This window comes from Scyliorhinus canicula, chromosome 25, assembly GCF_902713615.1.
Source record: "Scyliorhinus canicula chromosome 25, sScyCan1.1, whole genome shotgun sequence".
Lineage (NCBI taxonomy): Eukaryota > Metazoa > Chordata > Chondrichthyes > Carcharhiniformes > Scyliorhinidae > Scyliorhinus > Scyliorhinus canicula.
The window spans coordinates 15,334,430-15,351,776 of NC_052170.1; the positions used below are offsets into that span (position 1 = coordinate 15,334,430).

At 44.0% G+C, this 17,347-nt stretch overlaps 1 protein-coding gene across 6 annotated transcripts in view; it reads left to right on the plus strand.

Moving 5' to 3' along the window:
- The window catches only part of brd4 (bromodomain containing 4), a 216,360-nt gene that overhangs the window by 99,600 nt on the left and 99,413 nt on the right, over positions 1–17,347 (plus strand). For all 6 annotated transcript variants that reach the window (XM_038784571.1, XM_038784573.1, XM_038784572.1 and 3 more), the window contains 2 exons: positions 2,955–3,092; positions 8,773–8,911. In XM_038784571.1, coding sequence (XP_038640499.1) covers positions 2,955–3,092; positions 8,773–8,911 — 277 coding nt within the window. The remainder of the gene's footprint in view (positions 1–2,954; positions 3,093–8,772; positions 8,912–17,347) is intronic.

Below are 17,347 nucleotides of genomic sequence, written 5' to 3' on the forward strand. Positions count from 1 at the left end.
TTTTGAGCAAGCCTGTGCACCATTCTTTTTTAAAAAATAAATTTAGAGTACCCAATTATTTTTTCCAATTAAGGGGCAATTTAGAGTGGCCAATCTACCTATCCTGCACATCTTTGGGTTGTGGGGGTGAAACCCACGCAGACACGGGGAGAATGTGCAAACTCCACACGGACAGTGACCCAGGACCAGGATTCGAATCTGGGTCCTCAACGCCGGAGGCAGCAATGCTGACCACTGTGTCACCGTGCTGCCCCCAGTAAAGCTTTTCTTGTCTGGTAATTCCACAGCCTCTGACTGATCTGTGTGTTGCAGCATCTTCTGTTTCTTAAAGTGAAATAGGAGGCTGAAGAAATCATGTGTGGTGTTCTGGTCAGCTACCCCCTTGCCTTGTGACCAGGAGTGTGCATTCTACTGAATCAAAAAAATGCTGGAACCCACAGCAAATCACTCAATTTCCATTTTTGGTTGCTGGTCCTTCAGACAATGTTCTAATGCTTTTGCAATGCAGTTCGATGTTGGCTTTGTTTGCTGCCCTACATTGGTTGAACATCTTAAGTGTCAAGTCTAAAACACTTTCCTAGTGGCTATTTCAACCACATTCAGATTAAAGGTTTAATTTACTGTTGGTTTCTTAACATCTGTCTTGTGGTCTTGACAGCCGCAGGGGACGTTTTCTGGTCTTTGGGCTTGAGTATGCTTGAGAAGTTGACTCCAATTTGTAATATTACCGAAGTGTAATCTAGAAAATCTTTGGCAATGCAAGATTTCAAAATTCTGATAAGCAGAGTAAGGATTGTTAACAGTGAATCTTTTTCTTCATTTTTACCATTAATCTTTCCTTTATTGGTTGTACTTTTGGATGAACAAATTATTGCACTTCATTCCCTGCAAATATTTTTGATGATGCAGTACTTCCCAACTAAGCAAACTTCGAGCCAAATAAAGAAGTAAATTTGCGTCTTGGGAAATTGCTGGGTCTAATTCGATGAGGACAACAGTTCCCTGATTTTCCAGATGTTGTGCCAATTTCCTGGTGTTTGAGCATATGACTAATCAACACTTGGGGAACAAGGAATTTGAAAAGTTTTAGAAACTTGCAGTGACTATCTTTTTATTCTTTCATGGATTTTAGGTGTCACCGGCTGGCAAGTTCAGCATTTGATACTCGTGCATAGTTACTCTTAAACTGAGTGGCTTGCTAGACCATTTCTGAGAACAGTTCAGAGTCGCCCACGTTGCTGTGGTTCCGGTATCACGGGCGATTTCCTTTCCCAAAGGACAACACAGTAATCGATCATCGCTTCATGGTTACCATTACTGAGACTAGCTTTTCAGTTCTAAATATTTTATAGAACTTAAATTCCACCAGCTGCGAATGCGGCGATTTGAACCCAAGCCTCCAGAGCATTTGCCTGGGCCGACAGATTACTAGTCGAATGACGTTACCTCTCCTCTACTGTCTTCGCCCATACATTTAAACATTCAAACATGCAAACTTGCCAGAGCTTTGTTCATTTTATAAATGAACTGTGTAGACAAATGAGACATGGGCAAAATGCTGAAGAAAACAATACCACGAGAGATGGGACACCCCCACAAGGGATTAATTTATCTATTTAAGAAAGCTGTATTTTTACACTTTCTGTCCTTGGGATGAAATGGCCAAAACCCCTTTCCTTTTCAAAGCTGCAAATTATATATATTTTAGGATGAGGTGCTACACATGTAATGCAAACTTCGAGCACCCACGGAACCGTTAGTGTTTTCTGAAATGAAAGAACAGTAGCCAGAGCCAAGATCCCCCTTAAATGTAATGTCAGGGATGTGAAGATAAACCAAACCGTTGCTAACTCTTCACGTCTTGGCCCTCTCTTTTTGTAGAACTGCACACTTGGAAACCATATCTGTCATCTGCCACTGCATAAAACTAAGTTGTGGTTCTTTTTCCTGTGACTCTAAATCAATTTTTACTCCCCAAAGAGAAAATGCTGGGAAAGCCCAGTAGGTCTGGCAGCATCTGTACGGAGAGAAAAGAGTTAACGTTTCGAGTCCAGATGACACTTAGTCAAAGATTTTCTGAGATTTTCCAGCATATTTTCTTTGGTTTCAGATTTCAGCATCTGCAGTAATTTGCTTTTATCCAGTGTTTAACTCAATTTTTACTCGCAGGCTTTGTAGTCAAAATGCACAAAGGGTGTGGAATCATCAAATTATGTTGGACTGGATGCAGTATTTGTAGAATTTGAAATTCTACATGCTGTATTGACCTGTACACAAATCTTTTCTAGAAAATAGTGTTATTCGAGGTGACAAACTACTTTTGACATTAGTTATGGTTGAAATTAGAGTTGTGGGCCAAATGCGGGCAGTTTGGATTAGCTTAGTGGTTAAAAACTGGGCAGCATGGACAAGTTGCCCAAAGAGCCTATTTTCATGCTGTAAACCTCTATGACAGGGGAATAATGCTGGGATTGTGTTAATGAAGGTGGGTCAGCAAATGCACACTTGGAAACCTTGTCTAGCTTGACCCTTTTGGACACAGACATTTTACTTCATTAATTATTTCATTGAAAATGTTACACCTCCTCAAAAGAAAATTACAAAATGACACATTGTTTTCCATTTAAACCTCTAATAGAGTCTGTTTTATGCATACAATATTTATACGTACAAAGTACTTAAGTTGCTGCAGTACTAAGTGCCATTATTTCATTTGGTTTTGGCATTTAATATTGAAATTGCCTATAAAACAGAATATGGGAATTCTGCATACAGTTGGATGTGTTTTCTCACACCCGCTATAGAGTGAGTTTCCGTATTGACTTGCATCAGACAATGTAGACAGTTATACAGAATTGACTAACCTCGTTAGGGGGTATGAAGATTGCCGTTTCCTTGAAGGCTGTAACTTCAACTTCCCAAGCCGCTACTAATGTATTTAATTTTTTTTTCAGGATTACTATAAAATCATCAAGCAGCCTATGGACATGGGAACAATTAAAAAGCGCTTAGAAAACAATTACTACTTGAACGCCCAGGAATGTATTCAGGACTTCAATACCATGTTTACCAACTGTTACATTTATAATAAGGTAAGATCTTGGCATATATATTGAGGTAAATGGCATGATTCGAGTGTAGCAGTTTTAAAAATCATCTGAGATCTAGTACCTCACCCAAACCACTCATTCTTCATGTGTAAACTTGGGTGGGAAACCCCTCCTGAGCGTTTCATGATGTGGCATTGTCAGACAATGATCTCTGCTTCTGGATGAGTGCACTCTTGTGTGCATTCCAGTGTTGTGCCAACCAGATACGGAAACATGAAATGCTGTTTGGCAAACGGGCTGTATCTAGGGGTTAGAGAAACAGTGCTAATGTTTTATGTATGAAGCGCTCTTTTTCTCTCCCCACAGATGCTGCCTGACCTGCTGAGTATTTTTTTTTGTTTTAAATTTAAAGAACCCAATTAGTTTTTTCAAATTTGGGGCAATTTCGCAGAGTCTTCCCTTGGGACCTGGGGTGGAGGGTGTTGCTTGCAGCAGTGCTCTATAATCACCGGTTCACAGACCCCCAAGAAGCCTGCCATTTTTTTGTGACCATGTCTATGTCACGTGTTATAGGCTGCACTCCCTTTTTAGTTTTCTGACAAATCTTTTGCTGGAGTTTTGTTTGCACTTCAGCCCCACTCTCCTGATCTGTGGGCACCCAGTGCGGAGAGGGACAGGGAAGGCGGAGGACCTCCTTGTTAGCCTGCCACTAGGCCTGGCGAAGCGCGCCATTTATAGGTCTAGGCAGTGGACAACCGAGGGGGTCATCTGGCCAGACTGTCAGCCTCTTCTGTGGACACCGGGTGTTCCTAGAAAGGGAGCATGCGATGCCCATGGGCACCATTGAGGCCTTTTGTGCTCGGTGGGCACCACCGAGGTTAGGGTGCATTATTTACCCCTTTAATTGCACTCTTATTTGATGTTTTTAAGTTTCTGTTGATCTTTGATATGTTTGGGCAGTGCCCCTAACTAGAGAGGCCCTTTTTTTTTTTTGTTCTGTCCCAAAGTTTCTTTCCTTCCTTCTATTTTGTTGGACCTCAAAAGAGTGGCCAATCCATCTTTGGGTTGTGAGGGTGAGACCCATGCAGATACGGGGAGAATGTGGAACTCCACACGGAAAGTGATCCAGGGCCGGGATCAAACCTGTGCTAACCACTGCGCCACCGTACCACACTGTATTTTCAGTGTTTTGTTCCAATATAGTTTGTGAAGCCCATATGACAAACCTAAATTAATGTCATTTGCACGAGATTCTGTTCTGTGCACTCGCATAGCCAGGCAAGATAACCGCAAAAGAAGAATTTGACCATAGAACATAAAGTGCAGAAGGAGACCATTCGGCCCATCGAATCTGCACCGCCCCACTTAAGCCCTCACTTCCACCCTATCTCTGTAACCCAATAACCCTTCCTAACCTTTTTGGACACTAAGGGCAATTTATCATGGCCAATCCATCTAACCTGCACGTCTTTGGACTGTGGGAGGAAACCGGAGCACCCGGAGGAAACTAACGCAGACACTGGGAGAACGTGCAGACTCCACACAGATAGTAACCCAGCGGGGAATCGAACCTGGGATCCTGGCGCTGTGAAGCTTTCTTGTGCTACCGTGCTGCCCATGGACATTTGGACAGTTTACGTTCCCCATTTCATTCACGATCGTAAGCTTTCTGCTAAACCGGACCAGTGATTAAAAGTTGTCACTTTGTGTTTTTAAACTTCAGAAAAACAGTCCATAGATAGATCAAAAGTGCATATAATAAATAGAACAGTAATATGTGGAAAGGAAATGTTTAAAGTAGCTGTCCTCCAACAGTTCAATGAAGATATTTGTCCAGGGAGCTGAGATGACCAATATAGGGAACTGGGGAGCTGGTGACCAGTTGGATGAATTGTTTGTTTCATGGTTTTCACAGCCGAGGAGGCAGGCTTTCAATGAAATTGATGAAAGACGGGTGCAGCAAATATTTAATTAAGCTGCCAAATCGTAGTCCGCAACTTTACATCTCCTGAGAAACGAAAGATTTGATTTAAATGATGGAATCTGTGACATTAGCTGAAGACCGAGACCTGTGCTTGTAGAATTTGTCCATTTCTTGAGGCATCCTGAAGGTCCGTGAAGAGCTTTGTTGCCATCAAGTTTTTGTACAGCATCTGACTGTAGCTTAAATGTTCGGTGTTTCGCAGAATGTTGCATTGGGGGTCAAATGCGTCTTTTAATCTTGTGCAAATGAATGTGACAACGTTTTATTTATTTTTTTTTAAAAAAATGCTTCGTATCTGCTGGTTAATTTCAAAACAAGTGGACATTAGCAAAGACTTTACGGATCCTAAATACGTGCAGAACCGTAGTATTTCTTTACGTGGCATTATCTTGAAGTAAGATTTGGCAGGCATAAAGTTGGATATATCGAGCGGAATTCGATCAACTGTAATTTCAGATACGTGTTGCATTGCAATGGCTGCCTGTGGAGAAGGTGTAATGTAACTAAGTATATTATCAGAACATTGGATTGCTAAGAAATGAAGCTGAATGAGGAAGGCAGTATGGATTCAGCTGCTAAAGTTGACCATGCTGCCGCTTGGATAATGAACATGACTCATTAATGGTACCTACTATTTGAAGAGAAACCTTTAGTTTCGAGACAAGTCTAAACATGCAAACCGAATTGTTCACAACGATTTTTCAAGTTCCATTCTCCTTGAGGGGCCGTGTGTGTTGATTATTTTCTGGAGGGGATGGAATGGAATTATCTGGAAAAGCAGCCAAGAACGCAGCTGCAGCAGAAATCATGTGCAGTTTATTTAAACACTGCAGGATGAGTGAATTTTTAAACCGTTGCGGGCTTTCTTGCTGTTCGCGAGTGAAATTAAAAGCGATATTGCTTTGGAGATTAGTTTGTTAAAGGTAGCGTGCCTTCCAGTTCTCTGAAGAACCTCTGACATGCTGCTGCAGTAGGCAGGACACTCCAAGGGGAAGAATGAACAGTGCAAACTCACCATACACATCCCTTAAATTACGTTTAAAGCTCATTCATTATATTAACAGGGTTTTATTTCTTAAAATGTTAAATGTTCTTGCATATAAGCAAGTTATTTGTATTGCAACACAATGATCATCGTACTATAGTTTAATTAAATGTAATCATTCAAATTTTAAAAACGATTCCAATTCCTATCCAGTTGAAATGAGCAAAATAAAACTAGTGCAAAAAAAATTATAGACTGTGTATATACATATAAACAGGGGTTAACAGTTCAATAACTAATACATTTTGACTAAACCCTGTTCTGTTATCAAAACATATTGATCAAAATTAACTTGACAACTAGCAAAACTGGAGGTTCAAATGTGTCTTGATTCTTGAATAGTATAAGTCAGAACTATATCTTCCACTAATCACGCAGACAGGTGTGCTTGAATACTGTGTTTTTCTGGAACACAACTCCCCCCTGAATTGTACAGTAAAGGTCCTCTGGAAATAGTAAACTTTAAGTTCTGATATTGTCTGTTTGGGAGAAACCGATTTCTCCCAAAAGGGTTGTATTTATTAGGACCATTGCTGTTTCAGATATAACAATCTATTAGTGTCACATGTAGGCTTACACTGAACTGCATGACGTGAAAATCTGTGAAAATCCCCTGTTAGGGGAACAGTCGCCAGTTTGGGTACACTGAGGGAGAATTCAGAATGCCCAATTCACCTAATAAGCACATCTTTTGGGAGGAAACCGGAGCACCTGGAGGAAACCCACAGACACGGGAGAACATGCAGACTCCGCACAGACAGAATCGAAGAGTCCCTGACACTGAAGCAACAGGGCTAACCACTGTGCTGCCATGCCGCCCTCGTTATTAATGATCTGGAATAGGGTTTAGGGGGCTTAATTTACAAGTTTGCAATGACAAATAGCTTTGAAATGTAATGAAAAATGAACGGGATCATAGACTTCCCAAAGGACATATGAACAATTGATGGCAAACAAAATAAGGTGCAGGAAAGTATGAAGTGATACATTTTGGAAGGAACAAAGGAAGAGGCAGTATAAATTTTAAGCTATTTTATGGGGTACAAAGCAGAAGTCCTGGAGCGGCGGATAACAGCTTTAAGGTGGCAAGACTTGAAATATCATATCTTTTAAGCTAAGTTGAGCTTAATTGTTCACAATCACTTTTCTTCGCTTTTCCACTCTCTCAGTTTCTTCTGGATAGTTTCATGAATGTGGAGTATCATCCAGACCCTTCTTGGTTTGGCTGTAGAGTCAGAGTTGCCAACTAGCATGGATTTTCCATATTTTATACGGAAAATCTTGAATATGGCAGCATGATTCCTCGCATTGAAATACGTAAAGGGAGATTGGCAAGCCTCCTCCCGAAATGCTTTATTTGTGCCGCGGCCCTGCCCCCCCCTCTCCGCCCTGCACACTAACCGCGTATGTGTGTCAGGTGATCCTGACCTTCGTGCTGTCTTGCATGAGGCATCGAGGTGCCTGTATTTTACTATTGGGATAAAAAAAATCACGTTGAGGGTCGACTACAGTAGCGATCACCTGCATCGTCGAAAGCCTGTAGCATTGGTAATTGTATGGGGGTGATAGTAATGCCATTTTTAAATGTTTCCATTTTAATTAAAAAAACACAGATAGATGGGTAATTTAAGTCCTGCTGCATTTGTTCTCTGTGCAGCATTATAGAATATGTTCTGTAGTGCCTTCCATTATCATTTCCAGCTGTTCCGGTTTTGGCTTAGTCAAGCGAGGAGGAAACTAGCCACAGCAGGGCTGTTTGTGTAGGAGTTATCAGTCGGCCTCAGTTCAAGCCTGTTAAGTCTCTTGTACTGACTGCATTGCAGCGCTGCCAACTAGCGCGCGTGCGTGCGTCTGTGTGTGGGTTGACTGTTTTTTTTTGGGGGGGGGGGGGCTGATTGGCAAGTGGGGGTGGAGGGGGGGGTGGAAGAGGAGCTGATTGGCGGGCCGCAGTGAATGCATTTCTCCCGAAATGCTTTGATTTGTTTCCTTGACAACGGCTGCTGGAAGACAGGGCCCCGTGCATGCGTGTCATGTGATCCTTCGCACGGTCTCGCATCAAGGTGTCAGCACATGTATGTAAAAGCGTTGGATTTGTGCAATAAAGGTGTAAAACATTTTTTCTTTGAAATGAAAACACTGATTCTACTAGCAAAATACTGATTTTTGGTATCTGGAATACTTATTTCTGTTGGGAAAGGTTGGCAGCTCTGCTGTAGAGTATTGACGTGCTGTTTTACCAGAGGATGTCCAAAACATGCATACGTACACGATGTCCACATGCAATTAACTTCAAACGCAGGTTGCTGGATAATGATGAATTGGATGTTTTCTCTCACCATTGTTTTCCTTTATATTGAAGGCTATGAACAGCACCCTTGCTGCTCTCCTTGCTGAGCTTAGTAAACTTGTCATAGAGCATTGACTCAACTCTGGACCGTCCCAATTTCTATGGCTCAGGACCACCATACCAGGCAGTGAATTTACCAACTCTGCCATCACTTTTTTTTTAAAGCTCTCATTTCCAACTACAGTGACTAACCTCTGTTAAACTTTCAGGCACTGTAGCAAACCAAGGCTGAGCTTCATTAAGAGCTTCCCTCTCCCCTCTCCCCACTCTCTCTGTTTTTGCTTTACAGTTGTAGTTAAATCATAAGTTACTGGATAATATGTATTTTCTTTATTTTCATTAACAGCAAGGGGATGACATAGTCTTAATGGCAGAAGCTTTGGAAAAGATTTTTCTTCAGAAAATTTCTGAGATGCCACAAGAAGAGATTGAAATACCCATACAGACTACCAAAGGATCACGGGGTAGAGGCAGGAAAGAAGCAGGTATGTGTTTCGTCCTTTCTATGTTTAATTTAGATTAGGGACTGAGATATTCAAGCCCAGACACTCATTCCCATGTGTGCTTCAAAGAGGTGCTGCTTCGCTGGTACATTTACCCCAGACTTGAAGAAGGTTGGCTAATTTCCATTTTGAACATGTATCATAGTAGGTTGTCTGATATTACCAGAACAATGCTAAATTTGAATATAGTATTGCAGTTTGGACACGAGCTGAGAGTTATGAATGAATGAATCAATTTATTCCATCTCTATCTCCTAAGATGGTGTTAACTATTGAACCATCTTTAGTTCCTTTTTCTATTTTTTTTTTCTCCTTACTCATTTTCTAGTTTCCAAATTCTCTTCCATGCAGCTCTGAAATGGCTGCTGAATGAACTCCAGTTGAGTTTTCCTCTGAGGCACCTTGTCTCTATTTGATGCAATACAGATGAGATCCAGATCTCCATGATTGTGTGCGTATTATGCTATAGTTTTGATGCTAGCAATGTTTATCTTCGAGATGACATGGACAAGTGTCACTTTTTTTGAGTTGGTAGGGTAGCATGGAAGAATTATTTTTGAATTTGTTTATGTAAAGCACGCCACTTGATGCTGCTGTGGCATGAACTTTCTGAAGCATGGTGGCATAATGCCCTTTCTGGGGTTTGAGTTTTAAAAACTGTACATATACATTTAATATCGGACATTCAAAAATTGTGCGAGCCGGATGTATGGCTACCCTGGTGTATGTGTTAAAACACGCCCTCAAAACCAGCAGAAAAGACTGGGATGATGACCACTAACTCCTGAGTAGTGCTGTCAAAACCTAATGTAAATATTATTTGATCGCAGCTTTTCATCATAGTTCCATTGAGTGGTGGTGGTGAAAATAAATCTCTCATAACCGCAGAATCGTAGGATTATTACACCACATCAACAACATTGCCCTTTATAACCATCTGTGACTTCGAAAGACTCCTAAGTTAGTTGAACACGACTTTTCCTAAATTCATGCCTTTGTCCATGTGACTGAATTCTGTTGCGACTTATAGTCTGTGGAAGTATCCCCACTGCTGAAGTTAAACTGACTGGACTGTAATTGTGGGCCTTTATTGAACAAGGGCCATAATGATTACAATTTCTAATCCATTACCCCTACTACTATGCAATTCAGATGAAGCAAACTAAACTTGTGCATATTAACAGTCTACTGAAAAATTATGGCCAGTGGCTCTGCAGTTTCTAATCTCGTATTTTCCTCCATATCATTGGACGCATCTCATCTGGTCCCCGGTGCCTTGTCAACTTGTACAGACAGACTATCCAATACCACCTCCATATCAATTTTAAATCCCTCTAGTGACTTGAATTTCCTCTTTTTTTCCCTTTCTTTAAAAAAAATAAATTTAGCGTACCCAATTATTTTTTTCCAATTAAGGGGCAATTTGGCGTGGCCAATCCACCTAACCTGTACATCTTTTGGGTTGTGGGGGTGAAACCCACGCAGGCACGGGGAGAATGTGCAAACTCCACACACACTGACCCAGGGCCGGGTTTCGAACCCGGGTCCTCAGCGCCGGAGGCAGCAATGCTAACCACTGTGCCACCGTGCTGCCCTATTTCCTCTTTAACCATGGCCTGAGTTGCATTTTCCTTGGTAAAGACAGATACAAAGTATTCATTTAATACCTCATTCATGCACCCTGCCTCCATGTGTAAATCCCTTTTGCTCCCTAATCAACCCTCTTCTCCTTTCACCACCCTTTTACCATTTGTGCCTATAGAAGACTTTGGAATTCCCTTTTATGTTAGTTGTCACTCTTGTTTCATACTCTCCCTTTGCTTCTCTTACTTGCATTTTCACCTCCACTGTGAACCTCATCGGTCCTCGATTAACTTTTCTACCTGGCGCCTATCATAAGCATACCATTTTTTTTTAAAATCTTAATTCTTGTTGTCTGTCTTTGTGATCCAAGGAGGGTTTGTTTGCCCTCCTTTTTTCCCCCCCTCTTTGAGCGGCTATACCTGGACTGTTCCTGAACCATCTCTTCCATGAAGGTAGCCCATTGTTCAGCTACCAGGAACAAAATTTGCCCGTGAGTCATTAAAATGCAATACAGACTTGTTTCTTCCCAAAGCTTTAATATTCACAAGTAAAGTCTTTTGCTTCATTTGAATTGCATAACAGCCAACAACAAAAGTCCAGAAACCTTGTTTGCAATATGTACTGATGAAATTTCAAAGAGCTACCACTAGTATCATATTAGCAATTGAGGGGAGGCTGTGGCGTAGTGGCATTTTCGCTGGTCTAGTAATCCAGACACCCAGAGTCATGCCCTGGGGACCCAGGTTCGAATCCCGCCAAGGCAGATGGTGAAATTTGAATTAAATAAAAATCTTGAATCAAAAGTTTAATGATGACCATGAAATGACTGTCGATTGTTGTAAAAACCTGTCTGGTTCATTTATTGTCCCTTTAGGGAAGGAAATCTGCCATCCTTGCCTGGTCTGGCCTACATGTGACTCCAGACCCACAGAGGCTGACTCTTAAATGGGCTAGCAAGCCACTCTGTTGTATCCAATCGCTACAAACACACAAAAAAGAAATGAAACCGGTCACTATCCAGGCATCGAACCAGGCTCTGGAAATGCCAACGGCAGACCTAGCCCTGGCAACCCTCCATCGTGTTGTATGGCACTACCTCCGTTCTAAATGGGATAGACTTTGAACAGATCACGCAACTCAATGCTGTGGGCCATTATTGGCAGCAGAATTGTATTCAACCACAATCTGCAATCTCATGGCCTGGCATACCCCCACTCTGTCATTACCACCAAGCCAGGTGATCAATCCTGGTTCAATGAAGAGAGCAGGAGAGCATGCCAGGAGCAATATCAGGCATACCGAAAAATTAGGTGTCAACCTGGTGAAGTGACAACACAGAACTACTTGTGTGCCAAACAGCATAGGAGGCAAGTAATAGACAGAGGTCAGTGATTCCATAAGGAACACATCAGATCTATGCTCTGCAGTCCGGCCACATCCAGCCATGAATGGTGGTGGACTACTAAACAATTCACTGGAGGAGGAAGCTCCACAAATATCCACAACCTTAATGATGGAGGAAGCCAGCACATATGTGCATAAGACGAGGCTGAGTCATTTACAACAGTTCAGCCAGAAGTGCCGAGTGGATGATCCATCTCGGTCTCCTCCAGCGGTCCCCAGCACCACAGATGTCAGTCTTTAGCAATATGATTTACTTCACATGATATCAAGAAATGACTGAAAGCACTGGATACTGCAAAAAGGCCAGTCCTGATAATATTCCGGCAATGGTACTGAAGACTTGTGCTACAGAACTTGCAGTACCCCATGCCAAGCGGTTCCAGTACAACTACAACACTGCATCTACCTGGCAATGGGCAATGTGGAAAATTGTCCAGGTGTGTCCTGTACACAAGAAACAAGACAAATCCAACCCAGCCAATTACTGCCCTATCAGTCTACTCTCCAGCAGCAAAGTTATGGAAGGAGTCATCACCATTGCTATCGAGTGGCACTTACTCGGCAATAACCTGCTCACGGACGCTCAGTTTGGCTCCGCCAGGGTCACTCAGCTCCTGACCTTATAGCCTTGGTTCAAACATGGACAAAGAACTGAATGCCAGAGGCAAGGTGAGAGTGACTGCCCTTGACATCAAGGCAGCATTTGACCGAGTATGGCATCATGGAATCCTAGCTAAACTGAAGTCAACACGAATCGGAGAAAACTCCGCTGGTTGGAGTCTCTGGCACAAGGAAAGATGGTTGTAGTAGTTGGAGGTCAATCATCTCTGCTCCAGGATATCACTGCAGGTGTTCCTCAGGCTGGTGTCCTAGGCCCAACCATCTTTAGTTGCTTCATCAATGGCCTGCCTTCCATCATAAGTGGGCATGTTTGTGGATGACTGCACAAGGTTTAGCACCATTCGCAACTCCTTAGATAATGAAGCAGTCCATGTCCAAATGCAGCAAGACCTGGAGAATATCCAGGCTTGGGCTAACAAGTTACATTCGCGCCACACAAGTAAGGCGCTACGGCAAGTAACTCACCTCCTGACACCCCCCACCCTCACCAAAGTCTGTCCACCATCTACAAGGCACAAGTTGGGAGTGTAATGGAATACAGCTCCAACAACACCAGCTTGGCACCATCCAGGACCAAGCAGCCCGCTTGATTGCTCCTCCTTCCACAAACATTCAAATCCTCCGCCACTGACGCACAGTGGCAGCCGTGTGCACCATCTACAAGATGCACTGCAGTAACTCGCCAAGATTGCTTAGACAGCACCTTCCAAATCCATGTCCACTACCATCTAGAAGGACAAGAGCAGCAGATATCTGGGAACCGCACCACCTGGAGGTTCTCCTCCCAAGTCACTCACTACCCTGACGTGGAAATATATTGCTTTTCCTTTGCTGTCGCTGGGAAAGAATCCTGGAACTCCCTCCCTAACTGCACAGTAGATGTGCCTACACCTCAAGGACTGCAGTGATTCAAGAAGGCAGCTCATCACCACCACCTTCTAAAGGGCAATAGGATGGGTAAATGCTGGCCTAACCGTAAATGAATTTAAAAAAGAAAACAAAAGTGTTTCATAATGTTGATTGAGGGATAAATATTGACCAAGACAGCAGTGATAACTCCCCAATTCTTCAAAGTAGATAGGGTCTGGCTTAACGTCCCATTCGTAGACTGCCACCTATTTCAATAAGCTCTGGATAGATTTCTTGTACTCTCACTCTCTGAAATGGGTCTTGAACACACAACCGTCTAACTCAAGAATTGAGTGCACTACTAACTTGAGCTCGGGCTGACACTAGGTAAATACAGAATTTGTCACAAGTTCTCACAAAAAGAGAAGTCCCATTCCCTATGTAGGTGAATGCATGCATTCGCTATTTAAAGAAACTTGTTTCTAAGCTGTGGCTGGAAGAAAGGATGCAGATTTCTCAGTGCAAGATGGGTCTTACCTAAGATGATACTCGTGAAGGTGGCACAAAACCTCTTAAGGTGGCAGCAGCTAAACATTGACTGGAACACATTCGATTGTGACTAATAGAACATAGAACATTACAGCGCAGTACGGGCCCTTCGGTCCTCGATGTTGCGCCGACCTGTGAAACCATCTGAAGCCTATCTGACCTACACTATTCCATTTTCATCCATATGTCTATCCAGTGACCACTTAAATGCCCTTAAAGTTGGCGAGTCTACTACTGTTGCAGGCAGGGCGTTCCACACCCCTACTACTCTCTGAGTAAAGAAACTGCCTCTGACATCTGTCCTATATCTCTCTAACGAAAACAACCTCCAGTCCCTGAGCCTTTCCTCGTAATACCTTCCCTCCATACCAGGCAACATCCTAGTAAATCTCCTCTGAACCCTTTCCAAATCTTCCACATCCTTCCTAAAATGTGGTGACCAGAACTGCACGCAGTACTCCAGGAGCGGCCGCACCAGAGTTATGTACAGCTGCAGCATGACCTTGTGGCTCCGAAACTCAATCCTCCTACTGATAAAGGCTAGCACACCATATGCCTCCTTAACAGCCCTATTAACCTGGGTGGTAACTTTCAGGGATTTATGTACCTGGATGCCGAGATCTCTCTGTTCATCTACACTACCAAGAATCTTGCCATTAGCCCAGTACTCTGCATTCCTGTTACTCCTTTCAAAGTGAACCACCTCTCACTTTTCCGCGTTAAACTCCATCTGCCACCTCTCAGCCCAACTCTGCAGCTTATCTATGTCCCTCTGTATCCTATAACATCCTTCAGCACTATCCACAACTCCACCGACCTTCGTGTCATCTGAAAATTTACTAACCCATCCTTCTACACCCTCTTCCATTTAATATTTCCCTCTAATATTTAGTTAAATATGGATCTCAGTAAGGAAACTTTGCAGCCACCAGTGATGTTTATACATTGTTTAAGGGTGACCCAGCATTTGAAGAATATGCAATCTCTAGAGCGGCAATCTCCGAATATTATTGTGAACAAAGGAAAATACTCGAGCTGATGTTGGCACAGCTAAGCGTGAATGACCATTGTAAACTGCCTTTGTATTGTGATGGTCTAGACCCCAGAACTGTCATCCTGCAGTCATGTGACTGGAACTAGCTTTCTGGGACTGCAGTTTAAACTACCTAGAACAAAGCCAATCCAATTATGGCTTTAACTTCATCTGTATATAATCTTTGAGTTGTAATGGTGTGAGCGAGATGAGTGATTGGAACAATACATTTTAAATATCTGGGGCAAGGGGGTGGTGATGACCTTATTTTTATAATTACTAAAACATCCGCTGCTGGAATTTATTTGAAATATTCTCGGAGGGCAAGAAAATGCACACAAAGAAAATTCCCGATTACAGACTGGAAGGGGCCATACCATTCTGTCTGGAACAAGGCAATTAATTCACCCATTGATGTTGTGTCGTGATGCACGATCAATGACTACTGAAGCAAGATTGTAGTCCAATTGAAGGCTTTAATGAACAAGTAGTTACCCCAGCAGCTCCGGCACAGAATGACTGCTGTGGGTGACACACAGACTCTTATGCTCCGCTTGCTGGGTGGAACCAGCAGGCAGGTTCTACCACTCGTACTACAGTATAAGGTACATCCCACTTAGGTACCGTGATACCCCTAATACAGCCTACCACATTCACCCCAGTTGAAAAAAGAGTCCGGCGGGGGTGGTGGCCTTGCTTTAACAGTGGTAGAGGTTATAGCGGTACCCTTCGGTGCCTTTACATGCAATACACATTTACAGACAATTATTTACAAGATCATTTTACAATGAAACTATCAGCCGGTCGGGGGCCCTGGTCGTCCTCTGCAATCGTCGCAGTTCCGGCGGTGATGCTGGCGTTGGCTCGGGCATCCGTGGCTCTGGGAGCGTGTCGTCTTCAGCTTCATCGCATCTGGATGGGGCCAGTGGGAGGACGGATCCTCCTGGGAAGGGGGCTGCGGTGGTGTGCGCCGGTGAAAAAATGGTTGGGGTTGGTGGGGGGGAGTGAGGGTGGGGATCCAACGGGGGCCAGGTCCCGGAGGGAGACCGTGTTTTGTCGGCCGTTGGGGTGCGCCACATAGGCGTACTGGGGGTTAGCATGGAGGAGATGTACCCGCTTGACCAGTGGGTCCGACTTGTGGGCCCATACGTGTTTGCGGAGTAGGACGGGTCCGGGGGCTGCCAGCCATGTTGGGAGCGACGTCCCCGAGGAAGACTTCCTTGGGAAGGCAACGAGACGTTCATGAGGTGTTTCGTTGGTACTAGTGCACAGTAGTGATTGGATGGAGTGAAGTGCATCGGGAAGGACCTCCTGCCATCGGGACACTGGGAGACTCTTGGACCGTAGGGCCAGTAGGACGGCCTTCCAAACCATCCCGTTCTCCCTCTCTACCTGCCCGTTTCCCTGGGGGTTGTAACTGGTCATCCTGTCGGAGGCAATGCCCTTGCTGAGCAGGAAATGACGCAGCTCGTCACTCATGAAGGAGGACCCCCTGTCGCTATGGATGTAGGCGGGGAAACCGAACAGGGTAAAGATGCTGTGGAGGGCTTTAATGACGGTGGCAGCCGTCATGTCGGGACAAGGGATGGTGAAAGGGAACCGGAAGTACTCCTCAATCGCGTTTAAGAAATGCGTGTTGCGGTCGGTGGAGGGAAGGGCCCTTTGAAATCCACGCTGAGGCGTTCAAAGGGGCGGTGCGCTTTCTCTGTCTTGTAGAAGTGCGGCTTGCACTCCGCGCAGATTTGGCAGTTTCTGGTTATGGCCCTGACCACCTCGATGGAGTAGGGCAGAATGCGGGTTTTAACAAAGTCATTGCGTCCTCGAAACCGTCCACGTCTTCAATAAGCATGTAGATTTCTGGGGTCACCCTTGAGTGGAGGACTTGCATTTTCTGTTCCTCCGTGGGGGTAGTCGGGGCCGTCCTGATGTACCCGTTGAAACATGCCAGCCAATGTTAAAAAAGTTGCTGCTACATTTGCCGCAAGGGGGTTGATTTGTAGACACTCTGGCTTGATGCGGGGAGCTGCCATTCTTCAATTTTGTTCATTAAATTGATGCACGATCAATCACTACTGAAGCGAGATTGTAGTCCAAGTGTACGGCAGCACGGTAGCATTGTGGACGGCAGCACGGTAGCATTGTGGATAGCACAATGGCATCACAGCTCCAGGGTCCCAGGTTCGATTCCGCCTTGGGTCACTGTCTGTGCGGAGTCTGCACATCCTCCCCGTGTGTGCGTGGGTTTCTTCTGGGTGCTCCGGTTTCCTCCCACAGTCCAAAGATGTGCAGGTTAGGTGGATTGGCCATGATAAATTGCCCTTAGTGTCCAAAATTGCCCTTAGTGTTGGGTGGGGTTACTGGGTTATTGGGATAGGGTG